This window comes from Carlito syrichta, unplaced genomic scaffold, assembly GCF_000164805.1.
Source record: "Carlito syrichta isolate Samal-C Ts95f unplaced genomic scaffold, Tarsius_syrichta-2.0.1 Scaffold305248, whole genome shotgun sequence".
NCBI classification, from domain to species: domain Eukaryota; kingdom Metazoa; phylum Chordata; class Mammalia; order Primates; family Tarsiidae; genus Carlito; species Carlito syrichta.
In genome coordinates this window covers 352,182-378,841 of record NW_007249344.1, presented here as the reverse complement: position 1 = coordinate 378,841, position 26,660 = coordinate 352,182, and the positions used below count along the sequence as shown (strand labels likewise).

Below are 26,660 nucleotides of genomic sequence, written 5' to 3'. Positions count from 1 at the left end.
AGGTCTCACTAAGTTGCCCAGGCTGGTCTCGAACCCCTGGGCTCAGGCAATCCTTTTACCATGGTCTCCCAAAGTGCTGGAATTACAGGTGTGAACCACCACTGCTGGCTGGTTTTTTCTTTCAAGTAAAAAATAGTCCAGTCTAGGGGAAGAAGGAATGACAGCATGTAGTAGGTGCTGTAAGAGATGTTCATCAGATTCTGATGCTATGGAATAATTAACTTAAAAATACATAACTTTATGTTTGAGTAGTTGAAGCACAGTATGAGAACTATTCGAGGCTTAGAAGGCCTTGCTACCCAGTAGATATGCAAGTTGAATGGTATCTGAAAAAAAGTTCAGAAGTTAGTCCTTTCGAGGAAAGTTGGAAAGACTGGATCTGCATATTGCCCAAATAGTAACAGAGAGAGTATAGAACTTGAGAACCACATAATACTATTGGCCTTAGAAACAAAACTAAGATGATCCCCAGATAGAGTCGTGTGGTATGAATGAGCTCTGTCATAATTGAGGGATGTGGACTTGCAATGGGGAGGGCATTGAGAGACTCCCCTCTTCACTCCCCTCCCAGAGTAATTAGAATTTTAAAATTCTCTGATATTCCTTGGAAAGAGCTAACATACTTTCCCCTTTAGTGACCTAATAATCTATTCCTGATTTATTTTTTATTTTCATTTTTTTGAGTTGAAGTCTCACTCTGTCGCCCACGCTGAAGTGCAGTGGTACGCTCATGGCCACCGCAGCCTCAACCTGCTGGACTCAGGCAATCCTTCCACCTCAACCTTCCAAGTACCTGATTTATTAAAATAAAAGAGGCAATTTAGACACTTCTAAGAGTAGAAGTTGGTGAAGGCCATAGACTGCTTTGAGCATTAAAGTCCTATCATCTAGATTCCAGTCCCAGCTCTGTCACTATCTAGCTGCTTAACCCGGGGAGCCTTGTTTTCTCATCTTATTAATAGAATGTTAGACTCTAAAGAGTGTCTCTTACTCTAAAGTTGTATTATTTTGCCAGTTTTATCATTCTTATCATGCAGTGCAATCTTAAGAACATTTTAGTAAACTTCTCCATTAAGAAAAGAAAATTGAAGACCAGGCTGGGCAACATAGTGAGTCTCCATCTCTACAAAAAATTTTAAGTTAGCCAGACACGGTGGTGTGTGCCTGTAGTCCCAGCTACTCGGGAAGCTGAGATAGGATCACTTAAGCCTAGGAATTCAAGGATGCAGTGGGCGACTTTGGAATCCAAGGACAGGATTTGCTGAGATCCTGCCTCTTCATAGGAAATGAAGTTGAAGTTTGCTTTCTAGACTCAAACATATCTTGGAACATTGAGCAGGAATATGTATAGGAAGAACAGGACTTCATTTTTTGTTCTGTTTTATTGAAAAGAAGGAAAGTATTCTTGACTTTGTTTCGCTCTATCATAAATTCAACCAAGACTCTTTAATTCAATCATTTCCTTAAATATTATATTGTAGTATCTGGATTACTTTGTATTCTAAGTAAATTTCTAGGCATTGAGAGGGAAGAGGAAATTACTGAGAATTCTGATTGAATGTAGAAAAAACTAATTCTGCACAACTGTAATTACCTGTTATTTGGATTGTCAAGAAATTTCCCAACTTGGATTACCTTAATCAAGATTTTGGGGGGTTTAAAATAACAGTGTACCCAGGCACAGTGGCTCACACCTGTAATTTCAGCACTTTGGGAGGCAGAGGTGAGAGGATTGCCTGAACCCAGGGATTCGAGACAAGTCTGGGCAACTTGGCGAGCCCTCATCTCTACAATAAATCGAAAAATTAGCCAAGCATAGTAGTGTGCACCTGTAGTTCCAGTTACTTGGAAGGCTGAGGTGGAAGGATCACCTGAGCCCAGGATGGCAAGGCTGCGGTAGCTGTGATGTGCCACTGCACTCCAACCTGGGTGACAGAGTGAGACTCTGACTCAAAAAAGAACAAAAACAAAAAACCTACAAAACGATGTAATTGCCCAACTCTATTTATTCTGTGCTATTCAGACCCAGTAAGTATTTCCCCATCAAGCTCTTGCTCCATGATTGACAGGGAAATTTTTACTAGTCCCCTTGAAGAGTGAATAGTTATCCAATGCAGTTAAGCCAGATATATATTTATTTCACTTGGGGAATATCAGGATAAGTGCAATTCAGAGAATTATTGTCATCTGCTATATACTGCCCTATGTGGGGGCATCTTTTAAAATCCACAAGTCACTGTAATTCTATTAGGCCACTCATGTGACAAGACCTGCTCCCACATCAGTAATTTGGCACAGTTAGTGTTTCTCCTTGCCAGAAAGGGCAAAGGCCTTGAGCAAGAAGCCAGCTTTTTCCTGATTACAAAACTGACCACAATTCCTCACCAACCTAGCAGAGTAAGTCTATTTTTTTCTGGTAATGCATTATTCTTCTCAGAGAGAACTTGATTTTTTCATTATGACATAGCATTTATCACTTAAACATCAACTGATGTTCAACCATCAGCCAATGAAACATTGCTGCATTTACTATTGACGGATAAACTGAAGTTTTAAAAAGCAAACCCTGACAATATAAAATTGAAAACATATTGGGCCCTATCTTCATCCTTTCAACTGCTTAATTTTATGGAATCTGGATAGCAATTAGTATCACTTTGGGCTTCGTAAAGTAGTTAGATAAATATCTTGGGAATATAACATTTGGGTAGCATGCTGGTAACAAAATTTAAAATATAGGTATGTATTAAATTCCAAAGATTTCTTTCCCTTTTTTTTTTTTTTTTTTTTTTTGAGAAAGCAGGATTTATTGAAAGGACAGAAAAACTCCCATAGTGGGAGGGGGCCCAAAGGCGTTGCCCCCAAAGATTTCTTTAGATAATGTGATTAGAGATTCAACCAAGGATATAGACACCTAAGGAAAATTGACCCAATTAAACTTTTCTGGTATTTCAGAAACCAGAGATTTAAAGTTTTCCGTTTAAGAAGTACTTGATGTATATTTTACCACAATAAAAAAGCAAGTGAATATTGAACAAATTATAGAAATGATTCCTGAAAGTATAGTCTCTAGTGAATATAGTTTTAAATACTGTATGCTCCTCACAAGACACTGAACATGTGGGTCACTGGCGAGACAGTGTGGCAATATTTTCCTTGTAATGTACCAAGTCTTGCCAAAGCAGTGAACATTATGACACAACATTTTGTCACAGCTGGCTCCCTCACAGGACCAATTCAGGCCTGGTCCTTTCTGTTTATTCCCACCTCTCCCGAATATTTGGAAACTGATGTCTTAACTCATTGGTGTATTCACAAGTTCTACTACCTCAAGTCTTTTTCTTTTAACGATTGATCTTTTGCAAGATATAGACAAAATATCAGTGTGAATTACAGCAAATCCCCATTCCATGCTGTTATGAGTGAAACTCTGGGAGATCTTCCTCTTGACCCAGAGAGCGATTCCTTCACTGACACACTGTCTGCAAGCACGTCACAAGGTAAAGTCTATTCCAGATACGGCTATTGGGGATTGGGGGCATTTATGTAAGGGTAAAATTGCTCTTACAGTTTACTTTCCAAGTTATATTTGTTCTAATACTGTCTTGTGTCTACTCCAGTATTTTAATGCCTAGTTCTCTGCTATAGCATTCACTTAGAAACACGTTCAGAATCTTAAAAAGAAAGAAACTCAACCTAATCTGTATTTTATCTGTGCTTGATTCTCATTTTCTGAATAAAGTAGTTGAATGAATACCTTAAGAATATAGCATACATGATTAACTATTGCTTCTCTTCGGATATGTCAGATTCCAACAGATACCTCATTTTCAACATTTCTTTCTTGGCTACTGCAAAATAGAAGTTCTTCATTTCTACAGCTCCTTCTGCTGGAGTTTCTTAGCACAGCTGCTTCTGTTTTGTATTGTTTCTTGTACATTTCTATATTTCTAGTTGTTTTACTTTTCTTGTGTACTTTTCTCTCTTATTTTTCTATGTAAAAATAGATTATCTTAACAAGTATGATTTGGGTTTTATAATACAAATGCTAAAGCATTAAAGTCAAGTCATTAATTGCTGAAATGGATGGCTCTACATTTTAACCTTCTAATTTTCCTGGAAGCCTAAAGTTTGAACATAATAGTCGCTGTTTTTAACACATCAAGCTTTTTAAAAGATAATAAAATGTTTCCAGAAATACTATTTTATTTTACTACAATAATTTGACTCAGTGTATATTTCTATATTTCTATCATCTGACTGTCTTAAATAGGAGTTCATTCTATAAAATGTTGTTATTCTGTTTTTATGTGAGCCATAAAAATTACTGCTATCTTACTTCATTTATTAATTTAGCCTTTCTTAGGGCAGAATGTCCTGGCTATGCTGTGAAATAGTTCTTGAGTCAAAATTTGATAATTTTGTCTGTTTGGAAAGAATATGTCTAGAATGCAGTATAACAAATATTTTAGGTTAACTGGGGGGCAAGTACTGTTTGTGGTAGCAGTGGTTATGGGACTTGAGTATTTTTATGCTTTGAATTTGCCCTGAGTTTAGTTTTTTGAGTCTCAAATTCCTTCAAGAGAATGATCCAATACTTTTATTCTTAATTAATGTGAAATAGAATAGAATTATTAGCAGTTAAAACATTATATTTTGTTCTAATAATGTAACCCTTGTCTTACATAGACTATGGCTACTTCTTATTTTTAAGTGTTGTTTTTCTGGTAAAAATATGTGAGTTGCTAAATACTGAAGACCTAGGATTGTTACTTCTATTGTAGGTTGTAGAGAACCATTAAGTACCAACTCTACCCCTGCCCAAATAAACAGACAAACTTGAAAACAAATTAGTATATGTTCATTGTATGCCATCCAGAGCCAGGAGATGAAACACTGAAGATTGGGGATTTGGCCTAGGTATAGTAGTCAGTTCAGGTACGCCCTTTCCTTATCGTAGACAAGGATTCCTTGTCGTGGAATTGGGGTGCTGCATGTAGCTGGGTACCACTAGTAAAGAAAAGGGAACACATTTAGTATGAATGTCCCAGATGTCCAGCTATATTGGTCATATTCATGAGATTAAAATCTCCACTGTACTAAGCTGCTATGCCAGAGGATGTCCACACTTTTTCATAGGCTTCATTATTACTGTGACCCTTTTGTTATTCTCCTTTCTTTTTTCATCAAGAGCTCCACAAGCAACCCCAAGTAACCCCATTCTGGCTCTGAAACCATTTCCACTAGTAAAAATTGGCAAGATTGAAGGGAAGCTTCCACAAGCTCAAGTTGAATATGCCTTCTGCATTTAGTGCCAGACTTAGTCCTGTGTGAATTCTATAATTTTAAGTTGTTGCACCAGAGCATTGAAAGATGATGACACACTTGTCCTTTGGAGCTGATTGAGCAATGAAAATATGCCTTAGAGACATGATAAATGCTGCAATAGACAATGCTTGAAACGAGAGACTCTCCTGAGATAGGCGCGAGTGATTGATTGCGTGCCATTTTTATTGAGGGATACTTAAACTGAGTCTACATGGCTTCAGGCAACTGTATACTCAGAAACATTTAGATAATTAACTAAAGTTTTCACCTTCCCAGAAGTTTAAAGGGACCCATGTAGTACCAGGGACTATAAGGACCAATCCTGTCTTGGCCACATACTTGGCATGTGAATTTGAGCAAGTCATTTTTCCTCTCTGGCCCTCTGTTTCCACATATATTAACAGAAAATACAGGATTAATATGACGATTAGATGACACAATATTTGTGAAAACAGACCCAAAGCCCTATATGTAATTTACTGTTTTAGCCTTGTAGTAATAATCACTGGTGGATAGACTAGAAGGCTCTCATATGATATCTTGAATTTGAAGCACTTTATAGAATATGGAAAAACTATAGTATTCTTTATTGCATCAAAATAAGTGGCAGTTATATGAATGAAGTGAGACCTCTGCATGATCTCCCATGAGTGTTTTGATAAGGAAATGGTCAAACTTAGAGAAAACATCTTTGTGTCTCTTTTTAAATGGAGAGATTACCTCACACTTTCATTAATATTTGCGTATGAAGACATTGAATTTCCAAAGTTTGAAATCATTCTTTGGACCTAAATGAGAGTGATGATTACATGTGTTATTCTCAGAGACATTTGAAAAGATATCTTGGATTATAATGTTCTCTATACAATAAAGTTCAAGTCCAGAGAAGATTTGAGTTATTGACATAGCTCTGAATTTCAGAAACTCACGTGTAATAATAATACAGGGCTTTCTTTTTTTTTTTTTTTTTTTGAGTTGGGGTCTCACTCTGTCACCCAGACTGGAGTACAGGGGCCGCTCCCGGCCACCACAGCCTCGACCTGCTGGGCTCCGGCGATCCTTCCGCCTCAGCCTTCCAAGTAGCCGGAATTACAGGCATGGGCTACCACGCCCGGCTAATTTTTTGATTTATTGTAGAGATGAGGTCTCGCTGCCCAGGCGGGTCTCGAACCCGCGGGCTCAGGCAATCCACTCACCTCAGCCTCCCAAAGGCGCGGGATTACAGGCTGAGCCACCGAGCCCGGCTATACAGGGCCTTTTTCTTGAATTTTATTATTGCCCATGTTAGTTTTTTTCCTTGGTATGGCTTCAGTTTTGTAATCTATTTTTATTTAACTCTGATTAACCTCTTTTTAAAAAATTTATTGTAGAGACAAGGTCTTGCCAAGTTGCCCAGGGTGGTCTCGAACACACGGGCTCAGGCAGTCTATTTGCCTCAGCCTCCCAAAATGCTGGGATTACAGGCTGAGCCATGGAGCCTGGCCCTGATTAACCTCTTTCTTGATCACCAGGACTCAGTAATTTCGTAGGTTGCTAGGCTGTTTTCTAAAAACTGTCATTTGTCTTATATATTACTCCCAAATTATGAATTATAGGAAACGCCCAAAATAAATGTTATTTATATTAGATGCTTGCAAGAAAATACGGGGTTTTTTTTAAAAACCTTATTTTCTCCTATCATCCCTACTGAATACAACTTGTCTTAAAAGTTACCTGACAGCAATTACCCATTTAAACTGCTAATTTCAGTGTAAAACATTGGTCATTAAATGAAAACAATCTTTATACCTCTGATAGAGGTTGTCATAGATTACTGTTTTTGTCAGCATTCTCAGTTATAACTCTACTAGGACAACCCTGTGGAAATTCTGAAATCATCACAGCTCTTTGTTAGGTATGTATTTTTTCAGTCAGAGGAATTCAAAGTAAATTTCTTCATGGTATTAGATCAACAAAACTGATACAGAGCCTCTGTTATGTTAGCTTCATAGGCACCAGAGGTTGTCCAGTAAATGACTTATGTCCATCTACTAGGGTTGAATATTTGTGAAAATGTGGGCAATGTAATGAAGTGGATTCATTTGAATGAAACTACATTTCTATAAATTTCTACCAGATTGTCTTTTTTTGGTAAATGCTGTTTTGCACCTGTAACTAATTTATAGACCCAGAAATATGCATGTAACTGATAGCAACTGCATTTCACCTCTTACAACCTCAGCATTGAGATCACATGGCTATTTGGGTACACAGTGTCTTAGACCAATGTAATTTGTATCTGAGCAAGGGATTGTCACATAAGATCAAGGTTCTCACAACTGGTGACTGGCACTTGTGGTTAATACTATAAAGTAGTTTTCAGTCAGCTGTCAATTAGCTACATGGGAAGTATTTCTTGTTACCTCATGTTAGGTCCCATGGCAGGACCTTTTAATGAACCTTCTAAATGAGAAACTCTCTGCCATCCAATCCAGACTGCCAGATAAATGGTCTTTAAAAGCTTCTCTTCATTATCAGTCTTACAATATTTATTGAGTGCCTGCTATTTTCAAGGCACCTTAGTGAACACTGAAGTCTAGACACCTCTGCCTGACTTTCAGTGTCTGCTTCATGTATTTTACCTTATTTCCCACCACATCGCAGGCATTGGCCTGCCCTGCTCCATTTAGACTTATCTCTTTGTCCCAAGATTAAGCCATACTCACCCTTGCCTCGAAACCTATTATGTCTTGGAATGCCTTTCCTAATTCTTTCATCTTTTCAAACCTTTCCTATCATTCAAGGTCAGGTTCAAGTTACCTTTGCTCCCTGGAGCATAAACATATTACTATTAATTGCTCTCTGTCTCCTCTAAACTGAAGATGTGCTCAGAATATCACTCTTCTTCCTCCTCCACTGCCACTAACGTGGTCCAAGTCACCATCTTTGCCCGGATGCTAGTCTCTTGACAGGCTTTTCGACTTCTAGCCTTACCTCAACAGCCTAGTCTCAACCATTCATCCAGAGGGATCATTTAAAATAGGTGAGACCTATCACGCCACTCAAAACCTTCGGTGGCTCCCCATTTCACTTGTAACAAAAGCAATCTTCCTTGCACCTGCCTGCCCCACTTCAGTCAATCTCTGATGCCCCTCCTTTTCTTTCTCTCTCCTCCACTCACTCTGCTCCCACCACACTGACCTCCTTGCTGTTCCTTCCACATTCTAGACACCTGCCTTTGTACACCTGCCTTAGCTCTTGCTCCTATCTGGAGCCTTCTTCCTCTGACATCATGTAGGCTAACTCCATCAACTCCTAACTTTGCTCAAATCTTACCTTCTAGTGAGGACTGCCTTAACCATCCTAACCATCCTATTGAATTACTCTAGCCTTTCTACTGCCCTACCTACCCTTCCCCTGCACTATAATCTCCTATTTCAGAAGCATTTATCATCTTCTAACATACCATATAATTTATTGGTGGATTATATTTATTGTTTGTCGTCTGCTTTATCATCCCCCTAGACTATTAACACCATGAAGTCAGAGGTCTTTGTCTGGGTTGCTCACCACTGATATATTCCAAATGCCTAGAATACTTGGTGAATAGTAGTACTCATTAATACTTATTAAATGAAAGAATAAAGTTATCTAATATCTATGATCTCTATCACATAATTTAGCTCTTAATGAGTGCCTTCTTGTTTATTTTTTGCTTTATGTATCCCTAAGTCAAATTACATAGTCACTGAGGAAAACATTCATATTTTACTCCCTGTTGCACAAATACCTGACACAATAAGTACTTAATAGGTTCTTGTAGACTTATTAATAACAAGTTGGTCTCCTCTTGTACCTCAGCAAGCTCCTGAGGTCAGGGACTCGAATACGTTTAGTAAATAAAAACAAAATATTAGTGTATTTTAAATGTTATTCCTAAAACTAATGCTAATATAAACCAACCAACAATACTGAATATGCCAAGCCAGGTACAAATATGTTTGACTTATCTATTATTTAGAGTTATTTGTACCATGTCTCTCCATTATTTTTAATATTATTCACTGAATATCATTCAAATATTAATTTTCATCCCACTGGTAAATTACCCAAACCTCTTGTTTCTTCTGCAAGTCTGCCCACCTTTTGCTACTTCCAGAATTCTTTTGAATCTCTGAAAGACTTATTTACTAGCAATCAGTTACTTTTAAAAAGTAACTAATACCCAGTGTATAAAGCACTTAGAGCATTTGTTATCTGATAGGTAATAATAGGTGTCTAACAGGTGCTAGTTCTGTCTTCTTCTCACCTTTAAAATGGAAGTTACTATAGATGTTCATTATACATGCTATCTGAAGTTTGCCATTACCATGGTTACTTAAGTTGGACTTACTGCTTATTCTCTTACAATTTTTTCCTTAGCATTTTTTTTCAGAATATTTAGATATTATCTGATAGATACATATTACTAATCATAGTTCCAGAAGAAAGAAACCAAGTTTCAATGACTTGTTTTGGCAAAGATCCAATGGCAAAACTAAGTAAGAAACCAGAAGTTTAATATCTTTCACATGTTCCAGACATGTGAACACGACAGCTCCCCTTATGGCTATCAGTTAAGTCGTGACTTTGGGAAAAAGTAAAGTAGTTTCATTATTCTTACTATTCTTGTTTTTATTCTTATTATTTTGCTTTGCATTAACAATTAAATATGTTCAATGTAACATCACTGGCTATATTATCTTACTATTGTCTGCACTTTACCTAAAGCTCTGCATTTAGTTTACTAATTAAAATTATACACCTATTAGGTAGATTTTGGGGGGCAAGTTTGCTTAGTGGATTAAGATGTGATGCTAATAAGAGCCAAAGTGTGCATTTGATGTTGGGATGGCTAGATTTACATAGAAATCTTTAGCTGGGCTGGGTGGCTTAGCCTGTAATCCTGCGCTTTGGGAGACTGAGGTGAGTGAATTGCCTGAGCCCGCGGGTTCAAGACCCGCCTGGGCAACTTGGCAAGACCTCATCTCTACAATAAATCAAAAAAAATGAGCTGGGCATGGGAGCGCGCACCTGTAGTTCCAGCTACTTGGAAGCCTGAGACAGAAGGATCGCCAGATCCCAGCAGGTCGAGGCTGCGGTGGCCGGGAGTGGCCACTGCACTCCAGTCTGGGCGACAGAGTGAGACTCCAACTCAAAAAAAAAAAAGAAAAGAAATTTTTGCCACTTGCCAGAAAATCTCTTTGCCATTGATACAATGACATCTTTAGCCACAATTATCCAAGATATACATAAACTGAAGAGAAACCAATCCAATTTTCAAGTATATGTCCTATATGAAGCCTAATCATCTTTAATACTATTTTGTATTATTTCTTAAACCATCTCAGCTAATATAAGAGGAATGTTAGATGGTAGGGATTTGTACCTTTTTCTTGGGATATCATTATCAGTGACCATCCAAATCTTCATCATCCCATTGGCTCCACATAATTAAAAACCTATCTCTACCAAAAGCTATTCCTGATTATGTCTGAACATGTTAGTCTCTTTCTTTTCCACATTTCTACAGCACTTATTGTCTATATCACTCGTTTGGTCTCTGTATTTCCTTCTGCTACTAAACATAATTAACCTTTATATGTTTCTCAAGGTTAAGAACTACAATATTACATATTTCTTGTGAGACTGGAAAAACACTTCGCACCTGGTACAAGGTGATTTTCTTCTTGATTTGAGATGCTTTTGGTTTTATACTACTGATTGAACATTTTACTGAGCTTACAATATAGAGAAAGAAAAATGTCAGAGGAAACTAAAACATGGAAAAGTTTTGGTATGATAAACACTATAGTAAAATAATTATGTTAGCTCCCCTAAGTAGCAAGGTTTATAAAATTTGATACAAAGGAAAGTTTAAGTAATAACCATAAAATTGGTAGCTTGAGTGGATTTAATTCACTGACTTTTATTTCATTTAAGTGGAATGTCTCAAAAGACAACTCAGCCTATACCAGCATATTAGCTTCCCAAACACCAGACTGTCAATTTAGGCATTAGTATTTGGGGGGAAAAATTCTTGCATTGTTAAAAAATAGTGTCCTTGTAAAGCAGGATAGACCTTACATACAAGCCACATATAACAGTTTTAAAGCAAAAGCAAAAAAATTACTACTTAATGTTTTAAAATAAAATATGTACCCTTTGAATTTTTGTCTGTGCCACTTAGACTGATTTGAGGTCCATTGTTTACTCTTGTGTCTGGATTCTTTTTCTTAGCATTTGTTTGTGAGATTAATAACACTACTGAATGTAATCATACTTCGCTCGTTCTCATTACTGTGTAGTGTTCCATTGTATAAATATATCACAGTATATTTATCCTACTGTTGATGGGCATTCAGAGGGTTTCCAATATTACAAATAGTACTGCTGTGAACATTGTCACATAGGTCTTTTAGTGAATGAATGTAAGCATTTCTGATAGCTACATGCTTGGGCCAGTAAAGTATGTTGACCTTTAGGAGATACTGCCAAACAATTTTGGACATGGTTGTAGCAAAGTATACTTTCACAAGTAGTCATGAGTCAAGTTGCTCCACATCATCACCAGCACTTGGCATTTTCTGTCTTTTTCATTTCAGGTATCATTTTGTAAATTTAATTTCCTTTTCTCTGATGACTAAAAAGTTAAGCACTTTAAAAAAATATTTGTTGTCCATTTGGCTATCCTTTTTTGTGAAGTACCTATTCAAGTCTTTTGCCTATGTTTATATTGGGTACTTTAGATAAGTGTTCTAAAGCATACTTTGTCAGATACATGTATTGCAGATGCCTTCTCTCCCTCCGTGTGCTTTTTCATTCACTTAAAAAAAAAAAAAACGTGCACATCTTAATTTAGTCCAGTATACCACATTCTTATTTTATGGTCAATGCTTTTTATTTATTTTTATTTTTAATTTTTTGAGTTGGAATCTCACTCTGTCACCCAGGCTGAAGTGCAGTGGCACACTGCTCATGGCTACTGCAGCCTCGACTCGCTGGGCTCAGGCAATCCTTCCACCTCAGCCTTCCAAGTAGAAGGAACTACAAGCATGTACCACCACACACCCAGCTAATTTTTTTATTTATCGGAGTGTTAAGGTCTCACCATGTTGCCCAGGCTGGTCTCTAACTCGTGGGCTCTGACAGTCCTCTCGCCTCCGCCTTCCAAAGTGCTGGGATTACAGACTTGAGCCACCATGCCCAGCTGGTCAATACTTTTTATATCCTTTTGAAGAAAGCTTTGCCTACTCCCAACTTGATACAGTGTGTTAGTTCTTAATTTAGAAGTTTTCTAGTTTCATATTTCACGTTTAGATCTGTAATCCACATAGAATTGATTTATGTGTATCTTGTAAGGTGACAGTACATTCTTTTTCATGTGGATATCCAATTGACCGTCTTTGTCGAAAAGATCCTTTCCCCACCCAGCAGTGACATTTTTATCATAAACTAAGTGACCATATAAGTGTGGGATTGATTCCGGACTTGTCTTCTGTTGCACTGGTCTGTTTCTATCTTTTGACCAATTTATTGTATTAATTAATTAATGTAACTTTAAAATTAATGTAACTTTATCATTGGTTTTGATATTTGATAGTATAAATCCTCTAGTATTATTCTTTCTCTTCAAGATTGCCTTGCCTATTCTTGATCCTTTGAATTTTCATATTTTAGACTCAACATATTAATTCTCACATAAAAGTGCTGGGATTTTTATTGGATTTGCCCTTAATCTGTAAATAAATTGGGAGAGAATTGACAGCTTTACAATATTGAGTTTTTCAATCCATGAACATGGAGTATCCTTTCACTTGTTTAGATATTCTTTAATTTTTTTAAATAATATTTTGGGGTTTTCAGTGTAGGGATCTTACATATACTTTGTTAGCTTTTTTCCCCCAGGTATTTGTTTTAGTGCTGTTCCAAAAATCATTTTTAAATTTCATTTTCTATTTATTGCTGGCTTATGGAAATATAATTGGTTTTTTACTACTGGCCTGGTGTCTCACAACTCTGCTAAATTATTTTATTAACTATAGTGTGTTTTTATAGATTTTTAGAAAAACAGTAATGCCACTGGAAGTACTCATATTGTTATTTTTATTTCTTCTTTTCCAATTCTTGTGTGTTTTTTCCCTTGTTGCATCAAATAGGATCTCCCGTATAGTGTTGAATAGAAGTGGTGATAGTTGGTGTACTTGTCGCCTTCCTGATCTCAAGAAAAAAGCTTTAAATATTTCACCATCAAGAATGGTAGCCACTCTAGGCTTTTTGTTTGTTTCAGATGAAGTTCCCTCTCCTTCTTAGTTAAGAGGTTTTTAAAAAATCATGAATGAATGTTGAATTATATCAAATATCATATGGAATATTTTTGATAGTGCCATAATAGCTCAGGAAAAAGATTTAAAGTATGAAAAATATTTACTATGGACATTTTAATATCACATTGTAACATTTTAAGATAACATATAGTATAACTAGTAAAAAGTCACTAATCAGCCCACAACCAATATGATACGGCTATCTCTGTCTTTACACTTTTTTTCTCATTGTCTATTTAGCTTAAGACCATTCTTTTCTTTTCTTTTCTTTTTTTTTGAGTTGGAGTCTTACTCTGTCACCCAGACTGGAGTGCAGTGGCCACTCCCGGTCACCGCAGCCTCGGTGGCGGTGCTGGGCTCCGACGATCCTTCCGCCTCAGGCTTCCAAGTAGCTGGAACTACAGGCGCGTGCTACCACGCTGGCCGATTTTTGATTTATTGTAGAGATGAGGTCTCGCCAAGTTGCCCAGGTGGGTCTCGAACCTGCGGGCTCAGGCAATCCACTCACCTCAGCCTCCCAAAGGTACAGGATTCCAGGCTGAGCCACCGAGCCCGGCCATTCTTTTCTTATTAAGAGTGCTTGGCACGGTAAATGGAAACCAAAAGAGCATAGTGTATCACATCATTTTACCAGACTAAACAACTCTGAATAAGACAGTGGCCTTCCCTCTATGATAATTCCAAGCTATTAGGGGATCTTCAGTAGTAAAATATTATTTAAAGACACTGACCCAGGCTCTCTTTCCCAGTTGCAGGAAGTCCTATGTTTGAGGGGTGAGCAAAGTAAAGAGAAACAGTACTTTGGCAGATCTATGGTGGCTCCCTCCTTTCTGGAGTATTCCTTTTGTTTTCTTTCCCCCCCGGTTTTTTTTCCCCAAAATGTAGAGGGGGAGCTAGCCATGGATAAACATTCCATCTTCTTTTTTCTGACCTAAGCACCATTCTTTCTTCCTTTCTCTCTTTCTTTCTTTCTTTCTCTCTCTCTCTCTCTTTCTTTCTTTCAATTAATATGTATTTTTTAGAGCAGTTTTAGGTTCAGAGCAAAATTGAACAGAAAGTACAAAGTTCCCATAGACCCTCTGTCCCTATGCATGCACAGCCTCCTCCACTATCAATATCCTGCTCCTTATGGTGTATTTATCACAGTCAGTAAACCCACACTGACACAACATGATCACCCCAAGTCCATTGTTTACATTAGAATTAATTCTTGGTATTGTACATTCTGTGGGTTCAGACAAATGTATAAGGACATGTATCCACCGTTGCAGTATCACACAAAATATTTTCATTGCCCTGAAAATCCTCTGTTGTCCATCTGTTCATCCTGCTCTCCTCCAACCTCTGATCTTTTTACTGTATCCATAGTTTTGCCTTTTTAAGAATGTCATATAGTTGGAATCATGCCATCCTTAACCTTTTAAGATTGATTTCTTTTCTTTTTTTCTTTCCCTTCTCTTCCTCTTTCTTTTCTTTTTTTTTTTCTTTTCTTTCTTTTATCTGGGTCTCTATCTGTTGTCCAGTCTGGAGCACAGTGGCATGATCACAGCTCACTGCAACCTCAAACTCCTGGACTCTGATGATCCTTCTATCTCAGCCTCCCAATTAGCTGGAACTATGGGTGGGTACCACTATACTCAGCTAATTTATCTTTTTTTTTTTTTTGGTAGAGATGAGGCCTTTCTATATTGCCCAGGCTGGTCTTAAAGTCCTGGGCTCAAGCAATCCTCCCACCTCAGCCTCCCAAAGTACTGGGATTATAGGTGTCAGCCTCCATGCCTGGCCCAGATTGGTTTCTTTCATTTAATAATATGCATTTAAGTTTCTTCTATGAATGTTTTAATGGCTTAATAGTTTATATATTTTTACAAAGACTAATATTCCACTATGTGACTGAACCACAGTTTATTTATCCATTTAGCTACTGAAGTGTGTCTTGGTTACTTCCAAGTTTGGGCAATTATGAATAAAGCTGTTGTAAACATCTGTGAGCAGTTTTTGTGTGGATGTAAGTTTTTAATTCATTTCGGTAAATGCCAAGGAGTGCAATTGCTGGATCATATGGTTAGAATATGTTAGGATTTATATATGTGTGTGTGTATATATATATATATATTTTTTTTTTTTTTTTTTTTTTTTGAGTTGGAGTCTCACTCCGTCACCCAGAGTGAAGTGCAGTGGCCGCTCCCGGCCATTGCAGCCTCAGCCCACTAGGCTTCGGTGATCCTTCCGCCTCAGCCTTCCGAATAGCCGGAATTACAGGCGCACACTACCACACCCAGCTAATTTTTGATTTATTGTAAGAGATGAGGTCTCGCCAAGTTGCCCAGGTGGGTCTTGAACCTGCGGGCTCAGGCAGTCCACTCACCTCAGCATCCCAAAGGCGCGGGATTACAGACTGAGCCACCGAGCCCGGCTTATGTTTGGATTTATAAAAAACTGCCATTCTGTCTTCCAAAGTGACTATACTATTTTACATTCCCACCAGCTGAATGAGCATTCCTGTTGCTCCACATCTTCACCAGCATTTGGTTTGCCAGTGTTTTGGATATTGGTTGTTATAATAAATATGTAGTAGTATCTCATTGTTTTCATTTACAATGCTCTGACATATGCCATTGAAGATCTTTACATACTCTTAAATGCCACCTACATGTCTTCTTTGGTGATATGTCTGTTCAGGTGTTTTGCTCATTTTATTTTATTTTTATTATTATTTATTTATTTATTTATTTTTGAGTTGCAGTCTCACTCCGTTGCCCAGACTGGAATGCAGTGGCACACTCACAGCCACCCCAGCGTTGACCTCCTGGGCTCTGGCAGTCGTTCCGCCTCAGCCTTCCAAGTAGCCAGAACTACAGGCACACTCTACCACTCCCAGCTTTTTGATTTATTGTAGAGACGAGGCCTCACCAAGTTGCCCAGGCTGGCCTCGAGCCCACGGGCTCAGGCAGTCCATTTGCCTCGGCCTCCCAAAGTGCTGGGATTACAGGCTGAGCCACCGAATGTAGCCTTATTTTTACTTATTTATTTATTTTTTGAGTTGGATCTCATTCCATCACCCAGGCTGGAGTGCAGTGGCACGCTCACAGCTACCCCAGTGTCGACCTGCTGGGCAAAGATGATCGTTCCACCTCAGCCTTTCCAAGTAGCTGGAACTACAGGCGCAGGCTACCATGCCCAGCTAATTTTTTGATTTATTGTAGAGATGAGGTCTTTCCAAGTTGTCCGGGCTGATCTCAAACCTGTGGACTCAGGCAATTCTCTCACCTCGGCCTCCCAAAGGGCTGGTATTACAGACTTGAGCCACCGCACCCTGCTGCTTTGCTCATTTTAAAAATCAGGTTGTTCATTTTCTAATTATTATTAAGTTTAAGTGTTCTTTGTATATTTTAGATAGCAGTCTGTTATGTGTTTTTGCAAATATTTTCTCCCAGTCTGTGGCTTGCCTTTTAATTCTCTTAATGTTGTTTTACACAGAAGAGACATTTTTAATTTTAATGAAGTCCAGCTAGTCAATTCTTTTTTTCATGGTTCATACCTTTGGCATTATATCTAAAAAGTCATCGCCATATCCAAGGTCATCTAGGTTTTCTTTAACATTATCCATGAGAAGATTTTTAGTTTTGCATTTACAGTTAGAACTATGATCCATTTTGAGTTCATTTTTATGAAGGGAAGATAATCAGTATCTGATTATTATTATTATTTTTTTTTTTTTGAGTTGGAGTCTCACTCTTATTACCCAGGCTGGAGTGCAGTGGCATACTCATGGCCACTGCAGCTTCAACCTGCTGGGCTTAGGTGATCCTTCCACCTCAGTCTTCTAAATAGCTGGAACTACAAACTCATACCACAGCTAGTTTTTGTGATTTATTGTAGAGACGAGGTCTCACCAAGTTGCCCGGACTGGTCCTGAACCCCAGGCTCAGTCAATCCTCTCACCTTGGCCTCCCAAAGTGCTGGGATTATAGGCTGAGCCACTGTGCCTGGCCAAATTTTTTTTTCTTTTTTTTTTTTTCTTTTGCTTTTGGATGTCCAGTTGTTCTAGCCTCAGTTGTTGAAAAGACTCTTTGCTCCATTGTATTGCCCTTGTTCCTTTGTCAAACATCAGTTGTCCACATTTAGGTGGGCCTAATCCTGGGTTTTCTATTCTGTTCCCTTGGTCTATTTGTCTATTCCTTTGCCAATACCAAACTATCTTGAATACTATAACTTTATGGTAAGGTTTGAAGTCAGATAGTGTCAGTCCTCCAATTCTGTTCTTTTTCATTGTTGAGTTGGCTATTCTTAGTCTTTTGCTTCTCCATATAAACTTTAAAATTGTTTGTCAATATCTACAAAATAGCTTGCTGGGATCTTGATTGGAATTGCAGAGAATCTATAGATCAAGGTAGGATGACAAAACTGACATTTTGTTAATATTGAGTCTTCCTATTCATGAGCATGAAATATTTCTTCATTTATTTAGTTATTCAATATCTTTCATCAGAGTTTTGAAGTTTTTCTCAAGTAGATTTTGTACACTTTTTGTTAGATTTATACTAAGTATTTCATTTGAGGAGTGCTAATGTAAATGATACTGTGTTTTTAATTTCAAATTTCACTTGTTTATTGCTAGGATATAGGAGAGCATGTAACTCTGTATTTTGTACATTAACCTTGTATCCAACAATCTGGTACATTAACCTTGTATCCAACAGTCTTGGTATAATCACTTAATAGCTCCAGGAGATTTTTTTTTAATCTATTCTTTTGAATATCATTGGCAAAAAAAAGACAGTTTTATTTCTACTTTCCCAATCAAAGCAATTGTAGAGAATTGGTATAATTTCATTTTTCTTGTTTTATTACATTATTTAAGCCTTCTAGCATGATGTTGAAAAGCAGTAATGAGAAGGAACATCCTTTCTCTTTGTTCCTGATGTTAGTGGGAAAATTTTAGTTTCTCACCACTGAGTCTGATGTTAGCTGTAGATTTTTTTTTTGTAAATGTTCTTTGTCAAGTTGAGGAAGTTTCCTTCTGTTCCTAATTTACTGAGAGGTTTTTTGTCAAGAGTCTCACTCTTTCTCCCAGGCAGGAGTGCAGTGGCACACTCATGGCTACTGCAGCCTCAATCTCCTGGGCTCAGGCAGGCCTTCCACCTCAACCTTCAAAGTAACTGGAACTACAGGCACACACTACCACACCTGGCTAATTTTTTGATTTTTTGTAGAGATGAGGTATCTCCCAGCTGCCCAAGGTGGTCTCAAATCCCTAGGCTCAGGCAATCTTCTTGCTGTCACCTTCCAAAGTGCTGGGATTACAGGGTGAGCCACCGCACCCAGCTTCCCAAAAGAGAATGGATGTTGGATTTTGTCAAATTCCTGTTCTGCATCTATTAATATGATTATGTGATTTTTCTTATTTAGCTTATTGGTTTAATCCAGTACATTAATTAATTTTCTAATGTTGAACCAACCTTGAATACCTATGAAAAATCTCATTTGGCTATGGTATATAATTATTTTTATACATTGTTGGATTCAATTTGCTAATATCTTGCTGAGGATTTTTTAATCTATATTCATGAAAAAGATTAGTTTGTAGTTTTTTTTTCTTGTAATGTCTGTTTTGTTTTAGTATTAGGGTAGTGCTGATCTCACAAAATGAGTTAGGAAATAGTCCCTCTGCTTTTATATTTTGAAAGCAATTGTAGAGATTGGTATAATTCCTTCCTTAAGTATTTGGTAAAAATCACCAATTAACTCATCTTGATCTGATGTTTTCTCTTTTGGAAGGTTATTAATTATTGATTCAATTTCTTTAATGAGTATAGGCTTATTCACTTTGTCTAGTTCCTCTTGTATGAGTTTTGGCAGATTATGTCTTTCAAGGAGTAAATTCATTTCATCTAGGTTACTGAATTTGTGGGCTGAGAATTGTTCATAATATTCTTCTATTATTCTTGTCATGTCCATGAATATGCACCAGTCTTCACTGGCTGCCAGTGTGTGCCAGGCAAAGTAGGAATTTTAATTAAACAAGAGTAACTGTTCAACAGATTTAACCTTAGCCCTAATTAGATTATTAGTAATATAACCCTTCAGAACTGCATGAAGGCAGTTATAGCAAAGGAACCAAGCTTGAGCTAGTTTGACCATAAGAAATCTCTGCAGAAGGAAGCAGAAGAGATGGCTTGTATGGATGAAGACATGATCCTGTAATCTTTCCTGTGTCCTGATACCTCAGAACTGCCTTAAGCAAGCTGTCTAAACAAGATGTGGCCTATGCAACAGGAAATGTACTTTCAAACAGGTAAATGAACATGAGCTTCTCTAAAAAGATGATGTGCCCTTTGTTGATCAAAATTTATAAATTTTGTATGAGACCGTCTGGCTTATTATAAAAAATTTGCATATAGGGATACATATTGGGGCCAAGCGAGGTGCCCCACACCTGTAGTCTCAGTACTTTGAGAGGCTGAGGATTGCTTGAATTTTGTAGTTCAAGACCAACCTGGGCAACATAGCGAGACCTTGTCTCTACAAACAATTTTTTTTTGAGTTTTAAAAAAGAGATACATATGGGAATGTTTCAACCTCTGCCAAGGCTATCAATGGGAAATCAAATGACAGAAACATTGGATTTGGTTTTTAATGTAGTCTAAAGTAGATAACAGAATAAAAATATATTTTCTTATATTGAAGAAGCAAATAACATGCCAAAGATTTCACTTCTAAATCTTTTCTTAATATATAGTATCCAGAATAAGGGATTCTGTATTCAGAGAAACCACCACGGATTTTTTTTTTTTTTTTTTTTTTTTTTTTAGTCCGGTTCTCACTCTGTTGTTGCCCAGGCTGGAATGCATTGGTACTATCATAAATTACCGCAGCCTCAACCTCCTGGGCTCAGGTGATCATTACTCCTGAGTAGCTGGGATAACAGATGCATGCCGCTATGACAAGTTAATTTTTTTATTTTTTGTAGAGATGAGGTCTTGCTATGTTTCCCACACTGTTCTTGAATTCCTGGGCTCAGGCCATCCTACCACCTCTGCTCTTCAAAGTGCTTGAATTACAGGCATGAGCCACTGTACCTGTTCCCACCACAAGATTTAAGCCCCAGCTGTAGTAGCTATTGGCTGTGTGACATTGGACAAGTCACTTAGCCCTTTTATGTCTAATGTTTTTAATCTGTTAACTGGTAGTAATGATAATTGCATATAACTCATAGAACTGCTTATCATAAGCTCTTACAACTATTATTACTGGTTAACAGATTAATAGTAGCTATTATTTTCAAATTATACTTCTGTTAATGGGTTCCAGAGTAATTTTCCTCCTTTTCTAAACAAAATCCATGATACTACATGCTTGAATCAGAAGGGCAGCCAGAAAAAGGGTATCTGATTTGTCTTTATTTTACTTGAAACTCCATTTAAATTTACTCTCCTTTTCCAAACCATTGCATTGATAATTCCTTTTAGGCGGGCTGGGACATAAGCAAGGAATAGAATTATTCCCTCTGTTAGGTGAAAAAAGGGGAAATACCATAATTAAAAGATAATTTCATTTTTACTTAAGTTTTACTTTTCTTAAAGTAAGACTTATTTACAGTCAGATAATATAAAGCTTTCGGTGAAGAACAAAAATCCTCAGTCCTACACCTCATTCCCAATCCTCAAAGGCAACGATTTTAACTCTTTCAGGCATTGTTTTTGGCATTTACCATCATATCTTTAGAATAACATGCTCATGCTACTGTTGCTTTTTATTTGTTTGTTTGTCTTGAGTTGGAGGCTCACTCCATCACCCAGGCTGGTGTGCGGTGGCATGCTCACAGTCATCCCTGCATTGACCTGCTGGACTCCGGGGATCCTTCTGCCTCAGCCTTCCAAGTAGCCAGAACTACAGGCACGTGCTACCACACCCAGCTAGTTTTTGTGATTTATTGTAGAGATGAGGTCTCACCAAGTTGCCCAGGGGGGTCTCAAACCCCTGAGACAAGGCAATCCTCTGCCTCAATCTCCCAGAGTGCTGGGATTACAGGCTTGAGCCACCACACCAGCCTATTTTTGTTTTTTAAATTGTATTCATTATCCTTTAACTTCCTGCTTTAGAAGATAAGAATTTAACCCTTTTACCACCACAGTCTCTTTCCCAACACACATTTATTCTTACTCCCAACTTCAAAATGTAGTTACATATATTTGGGGGTTAAATCAGTTGTCTGTGCTTCCATTATAATAACTTTGAAAGTGCTGCTTACTGTTGAGCCAAGCAGTGTACTATAATTCTACTTCCTGTCCTGTATAGCTATTTGTTTTTCTGGAGTTAATAATTTGTCTTTACTTAGTAATTGCTTATTTTTGTTGTTGTCCCTTGGTTAAGAACTCTCTACAAATTCGTCTTTGAACTCTCTGACAGAGTAATAAAAACTTCTTTCAAAGTGACCAGACATGTCAGGCGTTCTGGTTTCTGGAGGGTCCCATCTAGCGTTCTCTCTAGACTATTCTGTGTCTGTTCCCCTGGCACTTCCCTTCACCTCTCTCATGTGTTTACATCCTTTGTTTCCTGGATCCCATATTTTCCCTTTCTTTGTCCTGGTGGAGAACTCTGGGAAAAAGTATGTGGGATGTAATTTATCTGGAGGCCTTATATTTCTGGAAATGTCTTTATTCTATTTTCATACTTGACTGATGATTTTTACAATTCTTAGTTAGAAATTATGCTTTTCACTGAATTTTGAAGACATTCTATTACTTTTCTAGCCTCTGGTGTTACTATTGAGACATTCAGTGTCATTCTGATTCGTGATCCTTTATATAGGATTTTCATTTTTTTTCCAGTCTGGAAGTATTTAAGATAGTCTCTATAGAAAGGGCATTGATCTTCACAGGGATTCCTTTCTGTATGGTTTAAGAAATCCTTTCTCTCTTGGATTTTGTTGTTACTGTTTTAGTGAGCATAAATCCTTGACCTTAGTGATTCTAAAGTTGAAGAGAAAACTGAGGGACAACTTAATAACAAGTATACATGGTAAAGGGCATATATGCAGAGGGTGATAACTATATGTTTAGAAAATGGGGGGAAAGATAGTTGCAAACTTCAACATAGGTGAGATAATAATTTCCATTGCAGATTAAACTCTTCAATACTGTGCCTTCCCTTCTCTTTTGTGTATTCTTGTGCATCAGAATATCCTCTAAGAAGTCTTGCAATAAACCCATTTAACCTTGCTTAACCTAGCATTTACTAAGTTTACTTGACTACCAGATTTTTTTTTCTTTTTAATTATTTTTAAAGGAACATCATTAACATATGTATAACACAGTTGGGGAAATGCCAGTTAAGACATAGACTTTCCTGGCTACAAAAGAGCAATTAAGCATTGGAATGAGTAACCAGAGTGGAGCTGTGGACTCTCCTTTTCCAGAGGTCTTTAAAACAGGACATCTGTTTTAGGCGTGGTCCTGTTCGAACAATAGGACTTTGCTGGCGTTTCTTCCTCTTCCTGTTCCCTAGTGGTACTGTTGGAGGCTTTTAACCCACCTTTTAAATGACTATAGTACACTGGTTACTAATGTGCACACAAATGACTACTATTAATAATAATTATATTTACTGAGGACTTATTAAGTATTCAGCCCTATTATCTAATTTAAACCCTACAACAATTTTGTGAGGTAGACAATATTAATATCTTACAGATGGGGATAAAGAGCTCACAAAACTGGCAAGCAGGAGGGCTGGATTTGAACTTAGAGTATCTGATGTGAGGCTGCTTTTATCCTTCTTCACAGTTAAATGTTCAGAACAGCAACCTGCAACAAACAAACAAAATATGTATATCTTTATATATTATATAAAAACTTGGATCAATGTAATGCTCATTCTGTTAGACGATTCAAGACTGTTCCCTAAACCTTTTGATTAATCAGTTTATTATATTTGTTAGAAGCAAATCCTGTTACAGATTTATTTCATCTGCATTTTAGTCTGTTATAATTTGCTATCCAGTAAATGGATCCTTAAATAAGACTTTTTTCCTTCATAAATGTTCATATACATTAATTAAGACCAAAAAAACCTGGATCCATGAAAAATTGCCGTAGGTTAAAAGTCCCTTTTTTAACATACTTATGCATAGTAACAACTAGAATGTCAGGCTAAAAGACAGACAAGCTGGGTCCTCATCCATTCAGCCTCTGGTTCACTGGGTATCTATCCATGGGCAAATCACTTTGCTTCATTTTCTTCATTTGTCAGATGAGGAACTTAGATGATCTCAAAAAAGGCTCTGAGATTTCTGGGCGACTTTTGTTTCTGGGTGTCATCTTTATGATGGAAGAGGAATTAGAAAATTCCCAGGCCGATTTATACTGCGGAGTGATCCGCAGGAATCAGTAAGGATGGGTTGGATAAACAAGTTGGAACCAGTGTTGTAAATACCATGACATTAAACTGAAACAAATGGGAAGAGACTGAAAAATCAGGAGTTAAGTGTCTCTTACGGTTGTCTCCAACAAGGCTACTAAGTATCAGAGAACCTGTGAAAGGCTCCTCGGGGACATTTTGTTGTTGCCTGCTTTATCACATTTCTCAAATAAGGCTTTCATTTGAGAGTTACTCTCTGTCATACATCCCAACCTCCTCTGCCTGCCTGGCACATCGTAGGTGTTCCCTGAAGGTTTGTTGGAATTAATTGTTGTTTAATATAGAACTGAAGGGTCAGCAAGAGATACGTTTTTCTAACTGGTAGTCAGTATAGGAAGTTACGTGTATGTGGTCTATGAAGTGTCAGACCATCTGGATTCAACACCAGTTCTATTGCTTAGTAACTATGGGCTAAGTCTTAGGCAAGTAACTTCCAGGTCTGTACCTCAATTTCTTCTTCTTTAAGGTGAGGTGTAATTGTATCTACTTCATATTGCTGTTGTAAGGATTAAATGACACATTCCAAGCATAGTGTTTGGCACAATATTTAGGAAAGATTTAGAATTCTGTTCATATTAGCTAATGTAAGTATTAAGGAGATGCGATGTTTCCCCGTCTTTTCTAATAGTTTTTCTTTTCACAAGAGTCGACATGGAACCCCAAAGGTAAACTGTGAGGTTCTGGGGCTCAATTTTAAAATCTAGCATCTTTTCAGGCCCACTTTCATATTCCCAAATAATGATGCCTATCAGATTAAATAAGTTACTTTATTTGTGCATGAAATTGGTTGTATTTTTGTCTGAAATACATTATACTTTGGAGTATTGTGAAAAGTCTGCTTATTGATGGTAATAGAGTTTAAAACCAAGCTTGAAGATCTAAGATAAATGGCCCACATCCATGTCCTTGCTAACAAGTTCTGCCTAAAGACATTTGCCTGCTTGAAACACACTAAAGGTTGTGAAATTGATGGATGTACCCTGATGCAACACAACTCAGTGTCACTCCGCTGGAGAGTTAAGACACGTCCTTGTTCCTGAGAAGGGCTGTTGTTCATGCAAATATTTTGTCCATTTGTTCTTTCATGGGTAATTGCACAGAGTAACAAAAAACACCTACTCAACTTACAGCTTGGCAGAAACAGTAGCTTATGTTTTCTAGAGACAAAATTAGAAGCAGGCTTCCTGGACCCATCTCTAAGTCAAAATAAAATAAAATGTCTAGGGAACCACTGTGCCTCCCAGTAACCATGGTCCATGGAATAATGTTGTTTAGGTCAAGGTGTCCCAGAGTAAAAGGAAAGGGATAAGGAGCAGGGGGAAGGGAACAATTTGTGTTTGGGCAGTGTTTTCACAGAGATGAAGAGGCAAGCTGATTTTCTTTCTTACTTCGTCCTTTCCACTTAGAAAAATAGGAAAGCCCAAAGGACCCTAACCTTCCTCCTGTGATCAACAAAAGAGAAAAAACTGAGTATACATTGTTGAGGGGAAGGGTTGTAAGATTATATTTTAACTGTAATATTGAAGGTTAACATATTTTGGGGAAAGCTTAAGTCTTAGCAAGACTAAGCCGTTGAGAAAGTATCTTTATTTTCCCATCTTTCACAGCAAACTGAAAACTCATTCTGTTCTTCTCTATAAAATATGATCACTCAGTTGGCAAAAACAACAACAACAACAACAACTGTGCGTATGAACTAAAGGGAAAATAATAGTGGCACACTGTCCCTTTGCTCCAGAATGGAAATCTAATGGTGGAGATATTTATCCAGATAATTTTATCTGAGTTAAAGGAGGGGTACAAAGTGAAGTGGGAATACAGAAAAGGGAGAGTGTTGTTAAGTTGGAGGATTCATGGGCAGTTTCATGGAGAAAGTGGCCTTTGGGTTGGGTATGAAAGACAAGCAGGCTTGTGGCGGGAGGAGATGAGGGGTAGGAGGAAGATAGAGCTGCCTCAGCAAACTGCATGAACAGACAGGAGCAGACTAGAAGCCGCAGGACATGCTTCTCCTGGGCAAATAGTGTGATATGCCCAGCTACAGACTATGCCAAAAATGGGACTGAGGACTGGGATGATCATTGGAGAATAAGACTGAAAAGTAAGTTAGGGCTGTTTCATGGAAGACCTTGAATGCCAAGTTAAAACATTTTCATTTATTATATGTCAGTGTTTCTTCTGCTTTTCCACCAGTATCCCTTAATAGTAGAGAACATAAAAACGTAGCATTCCTAAGGGCAGGAAGGGAGGACTGAATAGGTAAAGCACAGGGGATGTTTAGGGCAGTGAAACTGTCCTCTGTGATACCGTAATGGCCGATGTGTGACATTATGCCTTTGTCAGAACCCATAGAACCATATACATTACAGAGTGAACCCTAATGTAAACTATGCACTTTAGCTAGTAATAGAGTATCAGCATTGGCTCATCAATTGTAACAAGTATACTATACCAGTGTAAGGTGTATGTCATAGGCCAAACTGCATGTGTTATGGGGAGAAGAGGGCGCACATGGGAACTCTCTGCTCAATTTTGATATAAACCTAAAACTGCTTTTTAAAAAGAGGC

The 26,660-nt window shown here is 37.7% G+C and overlaps 1 protein-coding gene across 2 annotated transcripts in view; it reads left to right on the top strand.

Moving 5' to 3' along the window:
* Positions 1 to 26,660, top strand: part of PPARG (peroxisome proliferator activated receptor gamma) — a 155,535-nt gene that overhangs the window by 65,991 nt on the left and 62,884 nt on the right. The window contains exon 1 of one of the 2 annotated variants that reach the window (XM_008061422.2): positions 3,299 to 3,500. The exons of the other annotated variant lie outside the window; for it this stretch is intronic. Coding sequence (XP_008059613.1) covers positions 3,419 to 3,500 — 82 coding nt within the window. The 5' untranslated portion in view covers positions 3,299 to 3,418. Of the gene's footprint in view, positions 1 to 3,298; positions 3,501 to 26,660 lie in introns of those variants that run through there. 2 annotated transcript variants of the gene reach the window in all.